This window comes from Camelus bactrianus, chromosome 31, assembly GCF_048773025.1.
Source record: "Camelus bactrianus isolate YW-2024 breed Bactrian camel chromosome 31, ASM4877302v1, whole genome shotgun sequence".
Classification (NCBI taxonomy): Eukaryota; Metazoa; Chordata; class Mammalia; order Artiodactyla; family Camelidae; genus Camelus; species Camelus bactrianus.
In genome coordinates this window covers 14,728,038-14,746,830 of record NC_133569.1, presented here as the reverse complement: position 1 = coordinate 14,746,830, position 18,793 = coordinate 14,728,038, and the positions used below count along the sequence as shown (strand labels likewise).

The 18,793-nt window shown below is 57.1% G+C and overlaps 1 protein-coding gene across 2 annotated transcripts; it reads right to left on the bottom strand.

The window, feature by feature from the left end:
- Positions 1 to 361: 361 nt before the first annotated feature.
- Positions 362 to 18,505, bottom strand: CTSB (cathepsin B). 2 transcript variants are annotated; one of them, XM_074355675.1, is made up of 12 exons: positions 18,351 to 18,468; positions 13,485 to 13,658; positions 11,601 to 11,672; positions 7,685 to 7,835; positions 6,687 to 6,772; positions 5,815 to 5,929; positions 4,552 to 4,670; positions 3,723 to 3,808; positions 3,298 to 3,441; positions 3,063 to 3,179; positions 1,749 to 1,877; positions 362 to 1,412 (listed from the first exon to the last, which is right to left on the bottom strand). In XM_074355675.1, exons 4-12 carry the CDS (start codon positions 7,808 to 7,810, stop codon positions 1,327 to 1,329), a joined length of 1,008 nt encoding a protein of 335 aa, XP_074211776.1. In that variant the 5' UTR covers positions 7,811 to 7,835; positions 11,601 to 11,672; positions 13,485 to 13,658; positions 18,351 to 18,468; the 3' UTR covers positions 362 to 1,326. The 2 variants fall into 2 exon arrangements, with proteins under 2 accessions (XP_074211776.1, XP_074211775.1); XM_074355674.1 differs by lacking the exons at positions 11,601 to 11,672; positions 13,485 to 13,658 and having other exon boundaries at positions 18,351 to 18,505.
- Positions 18,506 to 18,793: the final 288 nt, after the last annotated feature.

Below are 18,793 nucleotides of genomic sequence, written 5' to 3'. Positions count from 1 at the left end.
CCCCATCGTATATGGTTCTTAACTAGGACCATGCGAAGGATTAAGTAATTATTAACCAGCGGCGTAAATCAGAGACAGGGCACTCACAGCTGCACACAGGCTCTGCCATCACTGGGGGAACACCTCCAGCAGGACTCGGGTTATGTCACCACCAACACACCACGTCCACAGGTGTCCGGGCAGGTCATTGCTGGTTTACGGTCAGTAACAACGGGGTGCAGCTAGGTCTCACCTCTTCAGTTAGGAGGGGCAGAGCTCAAGGCTTGGGGCAGGGGAGGTGGTGGGTCTCCAGAGAAGGGTCAATGAGAATGACAGGAAACTTAAGAAGAGACACACGGTTTGAAAGTGTGGCCGTGGCAGCGAGGTTAAAATTAGGTATTTATTTTGTTCGACTCAACTGAGGCAAGATTTCCCTGGTTAGCGTTTCAAGGGCCCCCAGGTCCATGGGAACATGATTCTGGCGGATGAGCAGGGACAGTGGCTACAAGTCTAGACAGTGACAAATGCTCTTTGAGATCCCAGCAGAATGCAGACTTCACGTTGAAGGACAGGCGCTTTATGGGCACAGACGTCCTTAACAGGGTGCAGCCATGATTTTAAACAGTTGAAAGCTGGTTTCTCCCAAACTAGTTCCCTGGTATGGGGCAGGGGGGTCAGTCAGTCAAATCACCAGCCAGCTCCGCTTTACAGAGACAACCTGTGAGGCAGCACCGCTCTTCCAGCTAACAGACTCACTCATGTGATCACTGAGCTGCCCCTCAAATAAAACTTTAAAAAGAGAATCGTGCAAAGACCAGACCAGAGAAAGCTAGCGAGGCTGCGAAGCTGGCCAGATGTGGGGGCCCTGGGCGAACAGGGCTTTCTCCAAAGGGCTGCCCCGCTGTCTCTCCTCCACCCACCCAGGATCTAGGAAGCTGGGAGGGACTGCTGGCCGGTGTGTGAGGATCAGTCCGGACAGGAAGAAAACCTGTGCATCCTGGGGGTCTCTGTTGTGCTCGCTGGGTGGCGGTGGCGGCGGCGACGGCGGCGGGGAAGGAAGGCGCTCGCGTGCGTCTGGTGGAGGCTCCCGTGTCTAGGCATCTGCACCGTGACAGCAGTCCGTCCGGGGCAGGCCGTGGCTGTGTCTCCTTGGAAGAACTGCTGATGGCAGACACGGGGCCTGGCCCAGCTGGGTCCTTCAGGCCCATGTAGGACCTCTTGTGTCTTATCTGAGTTCAAAGGATAAAAGACGTCCCTGCCCCCATCTCATCCAAGTCCAAATGGCTCTATTTAGGGAAAAATTGCTCCAGGGCCGCCAGACAGACCCACAGCAGATTAGATCTGCTTCTAGTCTTGCTTAGCACACGGGATCCCAGCCACGACTTCCGATTCGATTCCGCAGTGATCCTGTCCTCTGAGGATCTTAAAGAAGCCTAGAAAGCAGAGGTAAGATGCCTTTAGAGTGTGCTTGGCTTCTGCTCTTTGCCAGCATGCCCAGACTCATCCCTGGAAGACCTGGGAGCGAAAGTCAGGAACCAGCCCCCGCGCGGTCCCCAAAGGCACAGAGGGTGCCGTGTCACCCGTCACTGCGCCCGGTGCAGTGGGGAGCGGGGCAAGCGCATGTGGTCTGGGGCCGTGCCCTGTCCACCCGCCCTTACTCAGGATCAGACCGCCCTTGTGGCAAAGGGAACCCCCGGTCCCCAGCAGCTGGACGAGCAGGAGGACAGGACGCCCCCTGGTACAGAAAGGAGAGAAGGGGCTGCACTCACCATTGTCGCCCCAGTCAGTGTTCCAGGAGTTGCCGACCAGCCAGTAGGGGGTGCCGTTCTCCTCGCCCCAGCCCAGGATGCGGATGGCGTGACCGCCCATCATCTCCCCCTTGACGTGCTGGTACACTCCTGAGAGAGGGACACCTGTTCAGACCCAGGCTGGGCCGCCGCCCCACCTCCCACAGTGCCTCCAGCTCGCCTGGCCACCCCCAGCCACGACAGACGGGTCCGGAGGGCCCACGGGCCTGCCACGGGAGAAGGACGGACTTGGCATTCCCACAACATTCAGGAATTATTTAAATGCACTTTTGAAAGCCCAATACAAATGTGTCGAGTAAATGTTAAGGTGGAGTCCAGTAAAATGTGCTTGCTGCCTGCCTTCAAAACCAACAAATTCTAGTTAAATTTCTCCTTTAAGAGATGTTAAAATAATAATCATCTTACATACTGGGACTCCACGTAATGATTTACTTGTCAAAAGGGTTCTGTGGCTTAAAGAGTGCTAAGCTGCTGCTCTCGGCCCACCCTGGACAGGGGGTGCGGGCGAGGCCAGGCTGGCGGCGGCTAGTACCGCCTGACGGAGACGGAGACCAGCTGAGGTGCTCGGGACCAGGCTGCTCCTCACTGGGGAGACCTCGTCAAACTGGAAATGCAACCTCATAATACTGCAGGGAGCTGCGCTAAGAGCTGCCATCTTTGTATTTCTTGCCAGAGTCATCTTCCCTTGTCTGATCCTTGTTTTTTTAAGAGTGGAGAGCTTTGGGGTTTTCAGTCTAAGGGAACGTGAGACAGAAGCCTTCAGCACAGCCTGTCCATCTAAGGAGGGATTTCTAAGACGGCTCTCAGGTGGGGACCATCCTGTCCCCCCCACCCCCTGGCTTGAATCCCCACAGCAAGGGGCTCCCTGTTTCCTCATCCACCTGCTGCTCTGCACGATGCCAAGACTTTGCCAAGACAAAGATGAAAAGGGTCACTCAGCCCAGACAGGCGAAACCTACAGTTACAACGTGAATATGAGGAAGTGGGGGGGACCGAAGCGGGTGGCGGGGGGGGGCTTTCCCAGGGGTATCTGAGCCACCCCTCCGGGATGGGTAGGAGCTCTCTGCAGAGGGCGCGCAGCGCAGCCTGCACAGGAGACGCCGGTGGGAGGGAGGGGCCGGAGCAGGCGGAGATCGGAGACTGTCGGGGCTGAGAGCAGCTTTGCCCACGGCCTAGGCGCCAGCACCACCTTCTCCCAGACCCGCCTCCCACCCGAAGTCCTGCCCTCAGGAACCAGGCCTCCCTCCCCAGGGCCACCAGGGGGCCGGCACTCACCGGACTTGTACAGCAGGAAGTCCGAGTACACAGAGAAGGCCCCCTCGACCGGGCCGTTCTTGTAGATCTCGGCCATGATCTCCTCCTGGTTGCTGGGGACGCTGTAGGAGCTGCAGCCTGCAGAGGGGCCGCCGAGCGGCCGGTCAATGGTGTTCATCCTCCACCCGAGTTCCTGACCCGGGACCCCCCGCCCTGGCCGCCTCCCTCCTCGGCTCCCCGGGCCCACCCCACTCACCGAAGTGCTTGTCATCTTTGTAGGACGGGGTGTAGCCAGGCTCGCAGTTCTTTCTGCACTTGGGGGTGGCCCCCTCCCCCGTGCACGGGGGCCGGGAGCCGTTCACGTGGTGCTCGCAGGGAGGGATGGAGTAGGGTCTGCAACCTGGGGGGCCACGCAGAAAGGAGGGTGTCAACAGAAAGCCCTCAGAGGCCCCTGGAGGCCAGAGGAGAATCGGGGCGACAGCTCACGGGAACAAGAAGGCACCCCCGTCCGTGGCACTGACGCTGTTCTGCCTCCTGTTGCTAATCCTGTGTCGAGGAGGCTGGTTGGGCTTTCTGCCCTAATTTTCAGCCCAGCATTCTTGCCCTCGACCCTCACTTTTTGGTGGAAAATGAGACCATTATTATCCCCTCCTTGTAAGATCCATCAGGCCAGACACTCACCGACATGCGAGTCATAGAGGCCACCAGACACCAGGCCTTGCTTCGTCCAGAAGTTCCAAGCTCCAGAAGGGAAGCCGCCGTTACAGCTGAGAAAAGAGCCACTCGTTAAACTCATCATGAGGGCGGTTCCAGGGGCTCCCAGCCCACCAGACACCGTCTTCAGCAACTGGCCCAACAGTTCTCCCAGATCCCCAAACCCCCAGTCATGCCCCCTGCCCGATAGTCACTTCTCACAGGGAGTCACCCAGGCTCCCAGGCCCGCCCGCCCAGATCCCTGCACCAAGCAGGCTGTGTCCTTGGCTAGGCAGGGACTGCAGGGCGCACAGTGGAAGCCCCAGGGCACCTACAGGAAGCCCCAGTGCCAGGGATTCCAAGTTAATTGGTGTGACCTGAGGTCCAGGCTTTTTTTTTTTTTTTTTAACTCCTAGGAATTTCTAATCCGCAGCCACAACTGAACATCACTGCTGCAGAACCAAAGCCAGAGGTGGCAGGAGGCAGGGCCCTGGTGACTAGTGCAGTGCATCCGGGGACCAGCCTCCTCAGCTGCACAGATAGGCGGCCAGCCGCTACGTTTCTGAGGGCAGGAGGGCAGGAGCGGAATGAGGGTGACAACAGCCAGGCCTGAGCTCAGAGGTAAACCAGCTGTCCTGAGACCATCTGTTTTGCCCAGACCCACTGTCCACACCCAGCGCTGTGGAACCAGCCTGGTTCAAGGCACCGCCCAGAAAGCGGGGGCCTGCTTCCAGACGCCCTAGGGCCCGGGCTGTCTCAGCGGAGACACCACCCAGCCTGAGGAGGTCCCACTTCCGTCCCCGGGGCCCAGACTCACCCCTCCCCACACTCCAGGCCGCAGCAGGTGAGCATGTCCTCGGCAGACACCTCCACGTTCACACGCCCGTTGCTGTGGATGCAGATCCGGTCGGAAATGGCTTCCACGGCCCCAAACGCCTGCAGGAACAAGCCCCACGCAGGTGAGCCCCGGCCCTGCACCGCGGCCCCTCCAGCCACCATCCCGGGGAACTGCAGCGGGCCTTCCTGGCGGCTAGTCTCTCTCCACGGCAGGTGAGGGTCCAGCGCGCCATCTAGCTGAGCTTTAAAGCAGTAGACCAGTCCACCTCTACCTGGGCCTTCAGTTCATTTCTGAAACACGTGGTTTTTGGTTTTTAACATAAAAACATAATTTGCACAAAGGACAAATCCTGTATGATTCCACTTATACGAGAAGTCGGGGTGGAGTGCATGGCTGTTAGCATCACTGACACCATGTTGGGCCCTTATGGTTTCTCCTGTCCTTCTGCTCACCCTCCCCAGGACTGGACTGTGCAGTAAATCACTTCTGTCATCAAGGGCTTTGCAGTTAATGGACTTTGTTTAACAGTCGTCAGGACCAGGGGCCCTGTTGGTCCCCAAACAATGAAAACCTTTGCTGACATGTTCCTAGTGCCCAGGAGACCAGCTACCCACTCATGAATCCCTGCGAGTTAGTTACCCTACCTACAATAAACTGATTCTTATGATTAAAAAAACAAACAAACCATGAGACAGAAAGTAGAAGGGTGGTTGCTGGGGTTGGGGCTGAGGGGAGGGAAACGGGAGTTGGTGTTTCGTGGGGACAGAGTTTCCGTTTTGCAAGATGGAAGAGTTCTGTGTGTGGATGGTGACAGGTGCGCCACAGTGAACACACTTAACGCGGCTGGATGGGCCTTAATGATTAACAGGGTTAAATTCATATCATGTGTACTTTACCCCAAACACATGATTAAGACAGCTCACGGGACACTTCTTCACGAAGCAGAGCAGAGGTCAAAGCTAATGGTATTTGCTGATGAGACAGCGTGTCAAACAGAGAAATAAAAACTGCTTCATAAGCCATACTCGGGACATGCCCTGTGCAGGGGCTTCTGCACGTCAGTCCTTCCATCTGGGTAACTCCTGACCGTAGGGGTCTCGCTTATTTTAACACCGGTGGACACCGAGACTCAGGAGTTTTATGTGACTTGCCCGGTCCCAGCTGGTCTAACCTCAGCTCCCGGCGTCCCTCCCAGCCCGCTGAGCCCCGCGCCCCAGCCCCTCCCAGCCGGCGGGGCCTCACCCAGCAGGAGCCACAGGAACCCTGGTCTCTGATCTCTTTGATGGTCGGGCAGTTTGGCCACTGCTCCCGGGCATCGAAGCTTTTGGGCAGAGCCATGTTCCCAGCCAACGCAACCCTGGGCAAAGGAAGGTCTCCTTCACACGCTGTCATCTTACAACCCGTGCCCCACCCGCCAAGAGGCCAGCCGACTGCGGCCTGGGCCGCCACCAGAAGGGGGAAGAGCATGAGGACACACAGGAGGGTGTGTGTGGGGATGTCCCCCTGGCATTTAAAAAACGAAATCCAGCTCTGCTGTTTCATGTAACTCGCTAGTCCGCGTGCTGCTTCTACACTGGTTCTATGATGTTTTTGAAGCATTTTGGCCACAGGGTCCAGATAATTCTCTCTCTTGCCTCCCCCACCCCACCCCACCCAGACCGTAAGGGTCATCGTTTTCTCAACATCCTCACAACTGTGTAACGTCCCATCACTTAACTCTCCCATCCTCACTGTTCGATCTTTCCAGCGCCTCCCTCAGGAGTCGTATCTCTGTGAAAATGCCCACTGCAGTCTTCCAGGAAAATAAAACACTAATGGCAGATCATATGGCTTTTCTTAGATTTTCCTTAAATTATTCAAGATTGGGTCCATTCAGGTGTTGGAGACCCAGACCTGAGGCCTTTCCCACCGGGACAGCTGGACGAGAATGGGGGAAACCGCACGGGGGCTGAGCCCCATGCCTCGGGGAGAGTCCTGGCAGCCCTGGGGGAGGCGAGGCTGAGCATGGAGGGGAAGCCTTCTCTCCCCGCTTCCCGCCCTGCCAAACCAGCGCCTCTGCTCGCGTGGCAGCCACGCAAACCGCCGCCGCCCAGCCCCCGGGAGCAGGTGCTCACCTCTCGGGCAGCTTGGGCCCACCCAGGAAGGTGCCACACAGCTTCTTCACGTAGCTCAGGTCCGCGTTGCGGAAGTTGTGTCCGGCCTGGAAGAGAGCCCACCACAGCTGTCACGTGGGTGTTTCCAGCGGTGGGGTGGAGCGTGCACGCCGCCCCTACAAGGCCTGACAAGGCCAGGGGTCCCCACCAAGTCAGCAGAGCAAGGGGGCGGGGGCACCGCTCAAGACCAAAAGCCTGTCCCCCAAATTCACACGGAAACCTAACCCGCAATACACTGGTGTTAGGAGGTGGGGCCTCTGGGAGGCGCTCAGGCCATGAGGGTGGAGCCCCCGTGAATAGGATGAGTGCCCTTTCACAAGGCAGCCCCGGAGAGTGAGCCTGCCCCTCTGACCAAGTGGGGACACGACAAGAAGTCTGCCACCTGCAACCCAGAAGAGGGCCCCCCGCTCTGGGGCCTCCTGCCTCCAGAACTGAGAGCAAGAAACTCCTGCTGACCAGCCCTGATCTGTGCTGCTCCGTTACAGCAGCCTGAACGGGGCAGGCCAGGGCCAGCCCAGCCTGACCCCACGGGCAGTGGGCAGCTCTCAGCCCAGCGGGCATCGCCTCGGAATGTCCTGTTTGCTGATGTCACGAGAAACTCCGAGCATAGCTTAGCCCTCATCTCTCGGTTCCTGCAGCCGCGGGCCTCAGGGCTGGGCGGAGCCATGGAGCTGCTGGTTTTGCTGGGCTCTGACACCTACTATGGTGGGGCCCACGGCATCCTCCCCAGCTCGCTGTGAACATTTCACCCTCTGTATGCTTCCATGCACCTCCGCTAACACACACGGACACCACACACACACACACACACACACACACACAGGGACAGGGCAGAGGGCGTGGGTCTGAGCAGTCCTAACTGTGAATTGGATTAACTGTCCCGGACACACCATCCTGGGGGACACAGCTGCAGCCCCGTCCCCAGGAGTCCGAGTGCACAGACGTGGCCCCCAGCGCACCTTCCAAGTGGTGTTACGCTTGTTCACATAGTCGATCAGCTCATCCGACATGGGTGGGAAACGCACACTGCTCTGCGCACTGGTCAGCACCAGCAGGCAGCCGAGAGTGGCCAAGAGGTGCCACATTTTGGCAGCTAGATCTGAGATTTACCTAGAAAAGAAGGGACACAAGATGTCAGGACGCTTCTTCACTCATTCCAGGGCTCGACCCGGGCAGGCGCCATGGCAGGCAGCACCATTCACGGCCACCAAGGATCCAGTGGTCAAAAGGCCTCCCACCCTGGGTCTGCCACTTGTCCCTGGTGTTCCTGTTTCCTCTTCCGGGGCCTAGATATCGGCAGAGAGCCTTCAAGGACCTCGGTGCCCACGGGCCCCTCAGACCTGGTCTCAAAGTCCCAGCCTGTGCCCAGAGCACGCAGGACTGTGCCGTGGATGGCATGTTTGAGTCCACTCCAAATTCACGCCGGATCCCACCCACCAAGGTGACGGTGTTGGGAGGGGGGGCTTGGGGAGGTGACCAGGTCGTGAGGGTGCAGCAAAGAGTTCCCCCCACCCCCTGTGAGGCCACAGGAGGAGTCTGAGCAGGGGGGCCCTTGCTGACCATGCTGGGCCCTGATCTGGACCCCCTGCAGTAAGTTTCAGTCTGTGCCATTCTGTCGCAGGGGCCTGAATGGGCGAAGATGGACCGAGCACTCCCCGCCAGGCGGCCGGCAGCCGGGGAAACGCCAAGGAAGGGCTGCGGTGTGTGCAGTACGGCCCCGCCGTTGTGGGTGGGGCCCGTGTCACCCGGGCTCCAGGGCCATCGCAGGGTGACGGCAGGGCTCACAGTCCGAAATGGCGCTGGGCACCGTGTGGTCTGGGGTAGCTCGTGAGCTCGGGGCCGAGGCTGACCTGCTGCCCGTCAGCACCCAGCCCAGGGCCCAGCCACGAGCAGCACCAACACGTCCATCCCGCACAAGTGCACAAACTTGGGTCTTCAGGCCAAGCGGAGCCCGGTGCCCTCCCTGCTACTGCCAACCTGCCTCTCTGTGGGTTCGCAGGACGAAACTTGGAACTTTTAGTAAGCAACCCTTCCCTGTGACTATGTCCCGCGGGGAGGACCAGTGGGATCAGCCCTGTAAGAGGAGATAAGCTCAGGAGCCACATTCCGGACACGGAACAAGCACACACACGCCAGCCCCCAGCTCCGTCTGGGAGGAGCCAGGAGGCAGAGCCGGCCTGGCCGGTGGCACAGGTCTCCCGGGATTTATTTCCTGTGGTTTTTCCAGTCAGCCAAGGGCTCTGCTTATGGCTTCAGAGACAGGGCTTCCGAGAAAGGAAGCCATCCCATCATCACCGCAGCCTCAGATCTTGGACCGGCCTGTGAGTCAGGGGACCAGTGGCTTCCAGCTCAGCCTGAGTCACGCTCTCAGGCAAGTGGCTCTGAGGATGAGAGCAGGAAATGCGACCTGGGCACCAGGGCACCGCGGGGCCTCCTGTGATGCCTGCACAGTGGGGAGTGTGCGTGTGTGTGTGTGTGCGCGCGTGCGTGTGTGCGTGTGCTCTGACCTCCTGTCCCTGTCCTCAGGGGCCGACGCGGTGGGGTCACTGTGTCACCTCCTCACAGGTCACAGGCCATCAGCAGTACATGGAGATGACGTAGGTGACAGCACCGAACATGCTGCCTCCCACACTGCGAATTATGTTTAAGTGAAAATCTAAACTTAGCTGTTGCTTAAGAAACCGCCCACCCAGGACAGCAAGGCGGTTCTGGAAAAAGAGCACCGACAGGGGCCCGAGCCTCTGGGGCGGGAAACGTATCATAAACCCGGGCGACACAGACCACTTGGAGGCACAGCCTCCATGGGGATTCAGTGTGCGGGGACAGAGGCAAGGGAGGAAGAGGCACGTTTCGGTGGATGGTGCCTGCAGCCAGCTCTGTGCATTTTGGGGAAAGAAAAACAAAAAAGGCTGAATCTTTACCCTCAAGTCCTCACACACAAAAAGTGCTACATGGAACAAAGATCGTGAATAAAAACATAGAAGTTGCATGAAAAAAAGGGTGCACTTCTTAAAATGGACTACTGCAGTGAGGAATGCCTGACATAAAACAGAATCTTGAAGAAGAAAGTGAGTGATTACACGAAACTAAAGCCTCTCTTTTAGAAAAACCAAATATAACGTGCCAAATGGGCAAACAAAAAATAGCCCTTACATACACTCAAGGCTTTGTTTCCCTAATGTGCAAAGGACTCTTAAAATCAGAATAGAAAAAGTGTAATAGGAAAATGCCAAAAGGACATACACAGCGAATTTACAGGACAAAGGGCTAAGAAGGTCAACGGAGGTCCTTCAAGATGCTCGACTAGCAGGTACATTTATCGGCAATCAGACCCCGGAGCGAAGGCTGCAAGATAGTTTCCAGCTAACAGGGTGGATGAATGCCTGGGGGTGGGGCTGCCCCCGGCTCTGTCAGTCCTTCAACCTGCCTGCCCTCTGACTCAGCGGTCTGACATTTAGAAACTTCTCCCTCAAGCCTCAAAACGCAGGTACAGGTACATACAGGTTCACCAAAGACCTCTGTATTTGCAAAAGACCAAAAAGAAAGCTTCTAACAGACTGTTAAGTTGTGGTAAATGGTTAAATAACAGAAAACAAACGCAGCCACCAAGGAATGAAGCAGTGGAAGGGGATCGCACGGCACTGACGCAGTTGAAACGCCCCAAATACACAGGAAGTGACAAAAAAGCAAAGTGGTGGGTGAGTCACGACAAGTGTGAGTCCACGAGGCCGTGGACACATTTATTCTTCTCCATGTGCAAAACATCAAGAAAAACACACCCAAGTCACAAGTAACTGCTTATCTTCACTAGAGAGACTACCCTTTTTTATTTTTAAATGAACGTGTTATATTCAAAGTTTCGTTCTTTTCAGAACTTTTAGGAACGTTTAGGAATAGTAACTAGTGCTACCAAAGACCCAGAGCCACCAAACTGACGCAAGAACACTCGTTCTGATGACCCCCAAGTGTGCTTCTGATCGGAGGCCTCCTCCCTGTGACCTGCTCCAAATGCTTAACCTTTCCATTTTCAGTGACTCATGGGGAGGCCGCTGTTCACATGACCCCAAAGTGTCAGGGATCCTCCAAACTGTTAGGGAATGTCTCGCTGTGCCCTCCTGTGGCAGGAGGGGTGACAGGGCTCACTGGGGCCTCTTCTGGGAAGAGAAGCAAAGCAGAGGGGTCCTTCCTTTTCATCGACACCCTGACTTACACTTGGGATCTTAACGCCTTCCCAAGATGGGAGTGTGGGGCTGCCCTCCCCGCACGTGGCATCCAGACCTGCCCCAGGTGAGGCCAGCTGACGGGCCCACCAGAATCACCTGGAAGGGGGACCATCCTTGGCTCTCACCACGACCTGTCCAGGGTGACAGGAGCATGGCAGGGTCCTCAGGAAACCAGAGGCCGGCCCCCCAGAACACTCCCTCTGTGTCAAACAGAGCACCCCCAGGGCCCTGGGGCTTAGCCGCTGCTGAGACATGAAACCATAAGCAAGTGGAGGCTGCGGGGCACCAGCAGGCGAGCCGCATCGCACAAGATTTCTCTGGTCGTGTGGTGGCAGGGAACTTGGGCACCTCCCGGCTCCCAGCTGGTCCTCAGTCCCTGCACCGACAACTGCCCTGCATCCTGGCCCAGGTCCCCTGTCCCGGTTCAGCGCACGTGACACCCGCCCCAATTTCCTGCTCCCCGGGTTCCCCTCCATGGCTCCCTGCCGCAGGGAGATCCAGCCCCGTGAGCCCCGGCCATCCACGGGCCTTCCCTGCAGTCCCCGCCTGGCGGCCGGGGCCCCGCACCCCAGACAAGCACGCGGTCAGCAGCCACCAGCTCCAGTGAGGAGGCTGCACACGGGCTGGAGGCAGGAGCCCTGATGCCACTTACTTCCTAACTGCGCACCGCCTTCGCTGATCCTCGGTCTCACGCCCTGCAACCCGGCTGAGGACCACTGGTTCCCTGGCGGGACAACCAGAGGAAAAGGAGGAGATCAGCCAGCCAGAAGGCAGCGAGGGGCCCTGCCGTCTTCCTCTTCCCTCCTCCCAGCCAAGCCCAACCTGCCCACGACGCCTTCGAATCGCAGAGCAGAGTCCAAATTAAAAACCTGAGGTTTTAACTCCAACCAACCTCCCGACGGGCCTCCTTTCTGAGGGTCTGGAGGCTGCTGAGATCCCAGAGAATATGGGGTCAGATTTCGCCTCCTAAGGGGACAAATGCCCCAGAGCAGTGACAACTGCACGCAGTGAGCGAGCACGTCTTTCCCTCTAGCCACAACCATACACACCGTGAACACAGGACAAACTAGTGCGCACAAACGGTTAAGGCACAAGCCGTGCTGTCCCCAAGCCGGCCTCACCCCGCACACGGCCCTAGCACAGAACGACTCTCACTTTCCCTGTTTCGGGCAGACATTTCCCTTTTCTCAATTCTGTGGGGTTTTTTCCCTTTAAATACAGACAGAATGAACAGAAAGTCCTTATTTCATGAGGGAAGAGGGCCTCAAACAGGATCCGAACACCTGCAAGTCACAAGATCCCTGCTAGGGTGTGGACGGGGGGGGGGGGGGGGGACAGCTGTGGGCAGATGTGACTGCCAGTCCTCAGTCAGCTGACTTCCTGGGAAGACCTTGGGATGCCCTCTGGCCCCGTTTCAAGCTGATCTCTGGCTTTAAAAGATGGGCTGTCTCATTCCCTTCCTCTCCAAAGGCCTAGAGCATGTAACCATTTAAACAAGAGCACGTCCCATCAGGTTCCGCAGACTGTCGTCCTGGCAAAGTGGCGCCTGCGTCCAGGGGATCCCAGCAAACCCCGCAGAGCAGAGCCGCCCCCAGACTGCCCTGACCCAGTTCTGGGACAACTGCGGGCCTCGGGGCTCTGGAAGGAGGGGCATCCTGCACCCCAAGCACACGGAGTCAAGCTCGGTATTTCCAACAGCTTTCTTATGTGGTTAAGAGCCCTCGGTAGACTGGGTTCTAAATCTGTACTGGGTCTAAGGAGACAGGACGTAGACACCTGAAATTTCCAAATAAGCCAGTTGCAATCTGCTGCTAGCACAGAAAAAGATGGATGAACGTCCAGCCTCAGTCTTTCACCTGGTCCTGGGCTCTCCCTTACCCACCACTGCTCAAACACTGCTGAACCCTTTCCCATCTGGCTCAGAAAGCTGGCTGCCTATATTTTGCCAATAGCTACAAACTAAGGTTGTTTCTTACATCAGCTGAGTGGTTCTAGGTTGTGGGGAAGGTGGGAGCGTTGGAGGGTCGTGAAGATTCAGTGGGACCCTGCTAGAACTTTTGTTTCCTTCTTTTCCACCAAGACGAGTCACTGCGGGCACGCACCCCAGGAGGCTGGGCCACTTCAGCGCACCCACACCTACCAGGCAGACCTTCCCCTCGACTTCAGCCACGCACTTACACCTCGACGCTGGAGCAGCACTAGCATTTCAACCTCAAATGTGCTCCGATCGCCCTGAAGGACACCCAAGACCTCTCCTTTCTGAGTCTGAGTCACAGCCTTGATGTGGTCTTTCTGTTCTACGTCTTTGTTCCTAATGGAAACGTGTTTAACTGCTTCGTGGCTTCTAAACCTTTAAATCAAAAGCAAAACCATACAACAAGGGCTCCCAGTCTTCAACCCCACGGCGCTAGGTGGGGACTGGTCGCTCACCAGCGGGCTCTCTGTCTCCCAGAGCCAGGCTCCCCACGGCTGAATGACCCCCAGCCACTGCTGTGTGTCCCAGAAAAGGCCCCCTGAAGCCCTTCAGGGAACTCACAGGGCCTCTCCCTGCTGCCCATCTGCCAATCATCTGTCCTAAGCAAGGGACTCGTCCCCGCCAGGCCCAGCTGGGCGGCCTTCCCCAGCTGCTCTCCCGCGGCGCCTGGAAACCACGCAGCTGCCGAGCCCACAGACGCAGCCTTGCTTAAGATCAGTTGCAGCGGCTCATATCCTGCAAACAGAAGAAAGTTACTTCTGAGCCATAAAACAACGGACCCCCAGGAAGACCCTCCGCAGCCAAAAGTTTTTGTATTTTTCAGAAACAAGATCATATGGGCAAAGTTTTGGAAAGTTCTGGAAGCTTTTACTTGCCAGCTTTGCTCCCCAACTCTGATGCTGACTTACTGAAATGCTCCCCATGTCTCAGTTTCCAAAATGAGCATGTTGCCTGGATTCTGAAGGACCTTGGGGCTACTTTATAATCGCTTTCAAAAATCCCTGGAGATTCAAATGAGATTAGTGCTCTGTGCCCCTCTCTCTAGCCTCGGGAACACAGCAGATCCCTAATCCAACTGCAGGCTAGATGACACCTTCCTGCTGGCTAGGTACCGGGGGGAAGGGGGAGATGGAAACGTTAGCAGCCCCAAAAGCAAGCAACAGGAAGGCCTCGCCTCTCCGGCTTGGTCCTGGGGCCCTGGGAAGAGATACCTCACCAGGCTGGTGGGAGGTAGAAGACACCCTCCCCCAGCCTGGCTCAGAGCAGGGAGGCCCCCCCCAGGAACTGTCCCTCACGCACTAGCAGGGAGAACACACATTTCCCCAAACACAGGCCGGTTAACTCCTGCCATCCCAGTGCAATTCTATCCTCAAATGCATCCCCATGTGGATGAAAAATCATGATGCCCCTACTTTTAGGGACAAGCCCTCAAATGGACTGCTCTGCTATCTTGGCCACCAGAACAAAGCACCCCTGCAAATACCTGCAGGAAGCGGGGGCCAGTGACTCCCAGTGGACGTGTGACAAGGCCTCCACCCGGGAGTGGCTGGAACCCTTGGCTGGTAATGCCTTCCCAGGCCTTGTGCAAGTTCAGAGGCCATGTGACTTGTTTATCCCAGTGAGCACATCTTGCCTCAAGTCAGCAGGTCACAGGGTCACCCACTGGGTGATGCCCAGCCTCACTGGGTCCCTTGCCAGAGACGTTCTCACAGTGCCCTACGTTGGGTCAGTTAACTATCTCAGTGGTACCACTGGTACCCGTCCTCCTTCCCGCATCCTTGCTGGTAAGGAGGTTATCTTGATGACCAGACTAAGTGAGCTACTGGCCTGGCAGAGACAGATAAGACAGCCAGGCTACAGGAACCACTGTTCCCACACCCAGCACTTAAGACAGCAGTGCTGAAAAAGGACTCCAGTCTCGGTCTCATGTCGGGTTTTTGTTTCACAGGGGAGGGGACCTGGTGCTTGGGAAAAGACCACGAGCAAGCTCTGCATGGAGCCCCTGGGAGGGCAGAGAACTGCCGAGAGACAGAGCTGTGGAAATTCCACCAAACTGACAGGTGTCTCAGCTCTCTCCCCTTTAAAGCGGGACAGTCAGACTGCCACATCCCAAAACCCACATGCATCCTAAGAGTTAAAAAGTCAAAAAATATTATCTAAGTGCAGAGAAGTCCAGATTGCTAGGTGAGGACCTAAAGAAACTGCTGTAAGTTCCAGATGTCCACAAACACCATCACTGACCAACAACAGAAATAGAAAAACGTCCATGATCTCCTAGGGCAAAAGATTAAATTTGAATTCCCAGCCACGAAAATTAAATCAGGGACATGATCTCAAATTCATGAGTTGGCAAAAATTCAAGCCTGGTAACATGGAGTGTCGCTGTATATGAAGAACAGGAACCCTCCAGGCCACTGGGGATAAATGTTGATAAAAAAAACTCACTGGAACAGAGAAAAAGATGTGACAATGAGTGTGTATATGTCCATGAATGACTGAAAAATTGTGCTGAACACTGGAATTTGACACAACATTGTAAAATGATTATAAATCAATAAAAAATGTAAAAAAAAAAAAAAAACACTGGACAGCACTGTCTGCAGCTAGAAAAATGCAAGGAACACATACCTTATGACCCAGCAACTTATGGGACTTCTGCTTGTGCCCTGGAGAAATTCTTGCAAGTGTCTGAGAGGGTTAAGGATATTTACTATTGTGCTGTGAGGACAGTGAAAATGCAAAAACCACCTCGCTGTCCCTCAGGAGACAAATATTCTGCGCATCTTAGACGACTGAGCGGGATCTGTGCGCATCAAGTAAACCAGTCTCACAGACGCAAGTGGAAAAGGATACAGGCAGTATAAATAAAGTTAGATCATCTTAATATTAAATGTTTGATACAAAGATTTAAAAGACTGATACAAAGTATTAAAAGAACCACAAGGGCAAAAAAAAAAAAAAAACCAAAAACCAAAAACCAAAAAACACCAGGCAGGAGAATTTTAAAGAGAAGAGCAGTTAGGAGCTACATTCTTTTGGACATGAGACTTGCAGAGCAAAGCTGAAGTTGCCTGCAGAGGGGTCTGAGACCAGGAGGGAAGGCGCGCATCCTAGAAGCCTAGAAGCCCACACACGCCTGAGGCCCTGGGTGGGGCGGAAAGGGGACTCGCTTAAGTCTAACAAGTAACAGCGTTTGATCCTTAGATCCCCCTCCCACCCAAACGAGGGTGGCTTGTGAACGGGTGGCTTGTGAACGCAACAGGCACAGAACATGACTCGGAGTCACCTCCCACGCACCCTTTTTAAGAGCTCCGGGGTGTGCGCTGAGCACGAACCAGGAAAGATGGGGAGGGGGCCAGGAGTGGGCTGCCCACTGTCTCCCAATATAAAGAGTGTCCAAGAGACCCCTGCATGTGCCACAACTAGATTCACCACCTTACTGTCGACCCCCACCACCTCTACAGGTCTACCATCTCAGATGCGGTTGGACCCTACGAAAGTGCCTGATTTCATTCCTCCCTGACCCACAAAAATTCCCATTCCATACAGTCCAACCTCAAGTTTCCTCATCCCAAACTGTCAAAAGCAGGTGGCAGAGGTTGTGAGTCTTCACCTCGAAACATTTCAGTCCTTCTCCCCCAAGGACAGGGGTATTCAACATGATCGCAACTCAGCACATTTAAGAAAACCACCCAACAGACCCTCCAAGGCTCCCCTGGAAGCACTCTCCTTTTGCTTCTCAACCCAACTGCAAAGGGTGATACAAGGTACCTCTTGGCCCTAAAAAGTGCAACTTCTGACTCCAACTCCTAGGGCCAGCAGATGGAGGAAAAAGGAATCAGTCTACAAGGAGGGCCCGGGCTCAAGCTGTTAAGTCAGCATCACACGGGCACGTGCCTCCCGCAGCCAAAGGGCTTCCACTCTCACCGCTGGACCAGTTAGGAAACAGGGTTGTCCTGACCCAGTACGGGGGAAGTAACTGGACCCAGGGCTGTGTCTGGCTCATGCTGCCTCCCCCCTCCCCAACCTGTGAAGCCCCCAGATGAGGATCTGCACCCTTCCACTCAGCAGCCTCCAGCTCTGGGCCACAGGTCCAAGGTTTGAGCAAGTTCTTTCTTCAGAGCACACCTTCAGGTCTCTCTTCGGGAAAGCCACTCAGGGTGGGGGCGGCCCAGGCCTGTTCACCGTGAAGGTCAAGGGTTCTAGGTCTCTGTCACCAGTTAAGGATGTTAGGAAAGAAAAAGAAAGTAGCCTTTATCAAACCGGACACCCCTCTAAGGCCCTTCCTCTCACGGTTCTGCATGTAGAGAGTCAAGTAGATGAATGCAGCATTTCAGGTGCATTTGCCACGAGTGGAGGCACCTGAGGGTCTTTTTTCCCCAAGGTAACCAAAGGTGCAAGGCCTCCCTTTAAATCCCACCTCCCCTGCCACTGGGTGAGTCTCTGCTGGGTCAGGTAGAGCGGTGTGGGGCCTGGGCTGCCGCCCTCCCCACGCCAGCCCACGGGCTTCCTTGGTGCCTGGGAAGGGGGTTGAGCGAGGCCCACTAAGGAGGTAATCCAACTCACATCTACCTGGACTGCCCTGCCGGCCCCCAAACCAGCCACCCCACAGGGCCCCGCAGACGCTCCCTCTCCCAGCCGTCCAGGGTCATGTGCTGAGGGCCTCTGCCCTGCCTTCTCCTCGCCCACAGCACCCTGGGCCCACGCTCGGCTGCCTTCCTCACAGTCCGGGATGGGGAGGGCATCCCCTCCCCTCCCCACTCCCGGGGTGGGGGTGGGGGCCCTGGGGCGCCGGGGCCTACAGGCTCCTGCCCTCCTCTCTGCCTAGTTTCTCCTCCCGTCTGTGGATTTAACTCTCCCTGTGGGTCCCACCCTACTCCACCCAGTTCCAGGTTCCTGTTTTCCGGTTTCTGTCTTCTGGGGTCCCTGGATTGCGTAAGCAGAGAACTGCCCAGGCAAACCCTTCAGAGTAAGAACACCTGGAACAGATGCAGGCAGGTACTATCATCTTAGCAATCTGCTGAGAAAACTGGGGCCCAGGAGCTCACAAGGCGCTGGGGCGCCAGAATGCAGCCAAAGTCCCCGGGGTCCAGGTCAAGCTCTTTCTTGCAGGCTCCTCTCTCGCCCCCCACCCCCCGCAAAGTCCCCAGCTCCGCTGGGGCTGCCCCCAACCCCCGGCCCCGGCCCAGCCCTGCAGACGGCGGACCGCGGGGTCGGGCTGACCCGGCCGGGGTCACGAGCCTCCCGGCTTGGGTGGGGACGGGGCCCACCCGCCCGCACGGGGCTTGGCTTTTGCTTTTCTCCCCAGAGCGACTCCCAGGAGCGCACGGGTGCCGCCCGGCTCGCCCGGCGGTGACTGTCCGCGCGTCCCCGCCGCCCCGCCAGGGGCGCTTCCGCCGGGCTGGCGGCGCGCCCGCCCGCACTCACCGAGCTCCGCGCCGAGGGCCTGGGCCTGCAGCCTGCGAGCGCCGCGCGGGTGCCGGTGCCGGAGCCGGTGCCCGAGCAGCCGCCGTAGCTTCCCGGAGCCGCCCCCGCGCTATTTACGGCACCCGGCCCCGCCCCGCGCCCGGCTGACTCGCCACGTGACCCGGCGCCGGCGCCCCGCCCCCAGCGCCCCCCCACCCCCAATCCCGGCCCCGGGCATCCCGCTCGCCCGCCTCCACCCCCGCGCACCCGGGCGGCGGCGAGCGGAAGGCAGCCGGGGGCGGCCCTCGGCGCCTCACCCCCGCCTGCAGACAGCCTCCCGGGCCGCCGCTGCGCGTCAAAGCCCCGGTCCCTGCTTGGGGGAGGGGTGACCTGTTTCTTACTTCATTCATTCAGAAATTCATTCATGCCAGAGATGGGGGTATCAGCATAGCAGGCCTCCCGGA

Coding starts and splice junctions, on each gene's coding strand:
- CTSB (XM_074355674.1), bottom strand. CDS start 7,810: ATGTGGCACCTCTTGGCCACTCTCGGCTGCCTGCTGGTGCTGACCAGT. Junction 5,930..6,686: donor GGGCCCAAGCTGCCCGAGAG/GTGAGCACCTGC, acceptor TCCTTTGCCCAG/GGTTGCGTTGGCTGGGAACA. Junction 4,671..5,814: donor GTTCCTGTGGCTCCTGCTGG/GTGAGGCCCCGC, acceptor TTGTTCCTGCAG/GCGTTTGGGGCCGTGGAAGC.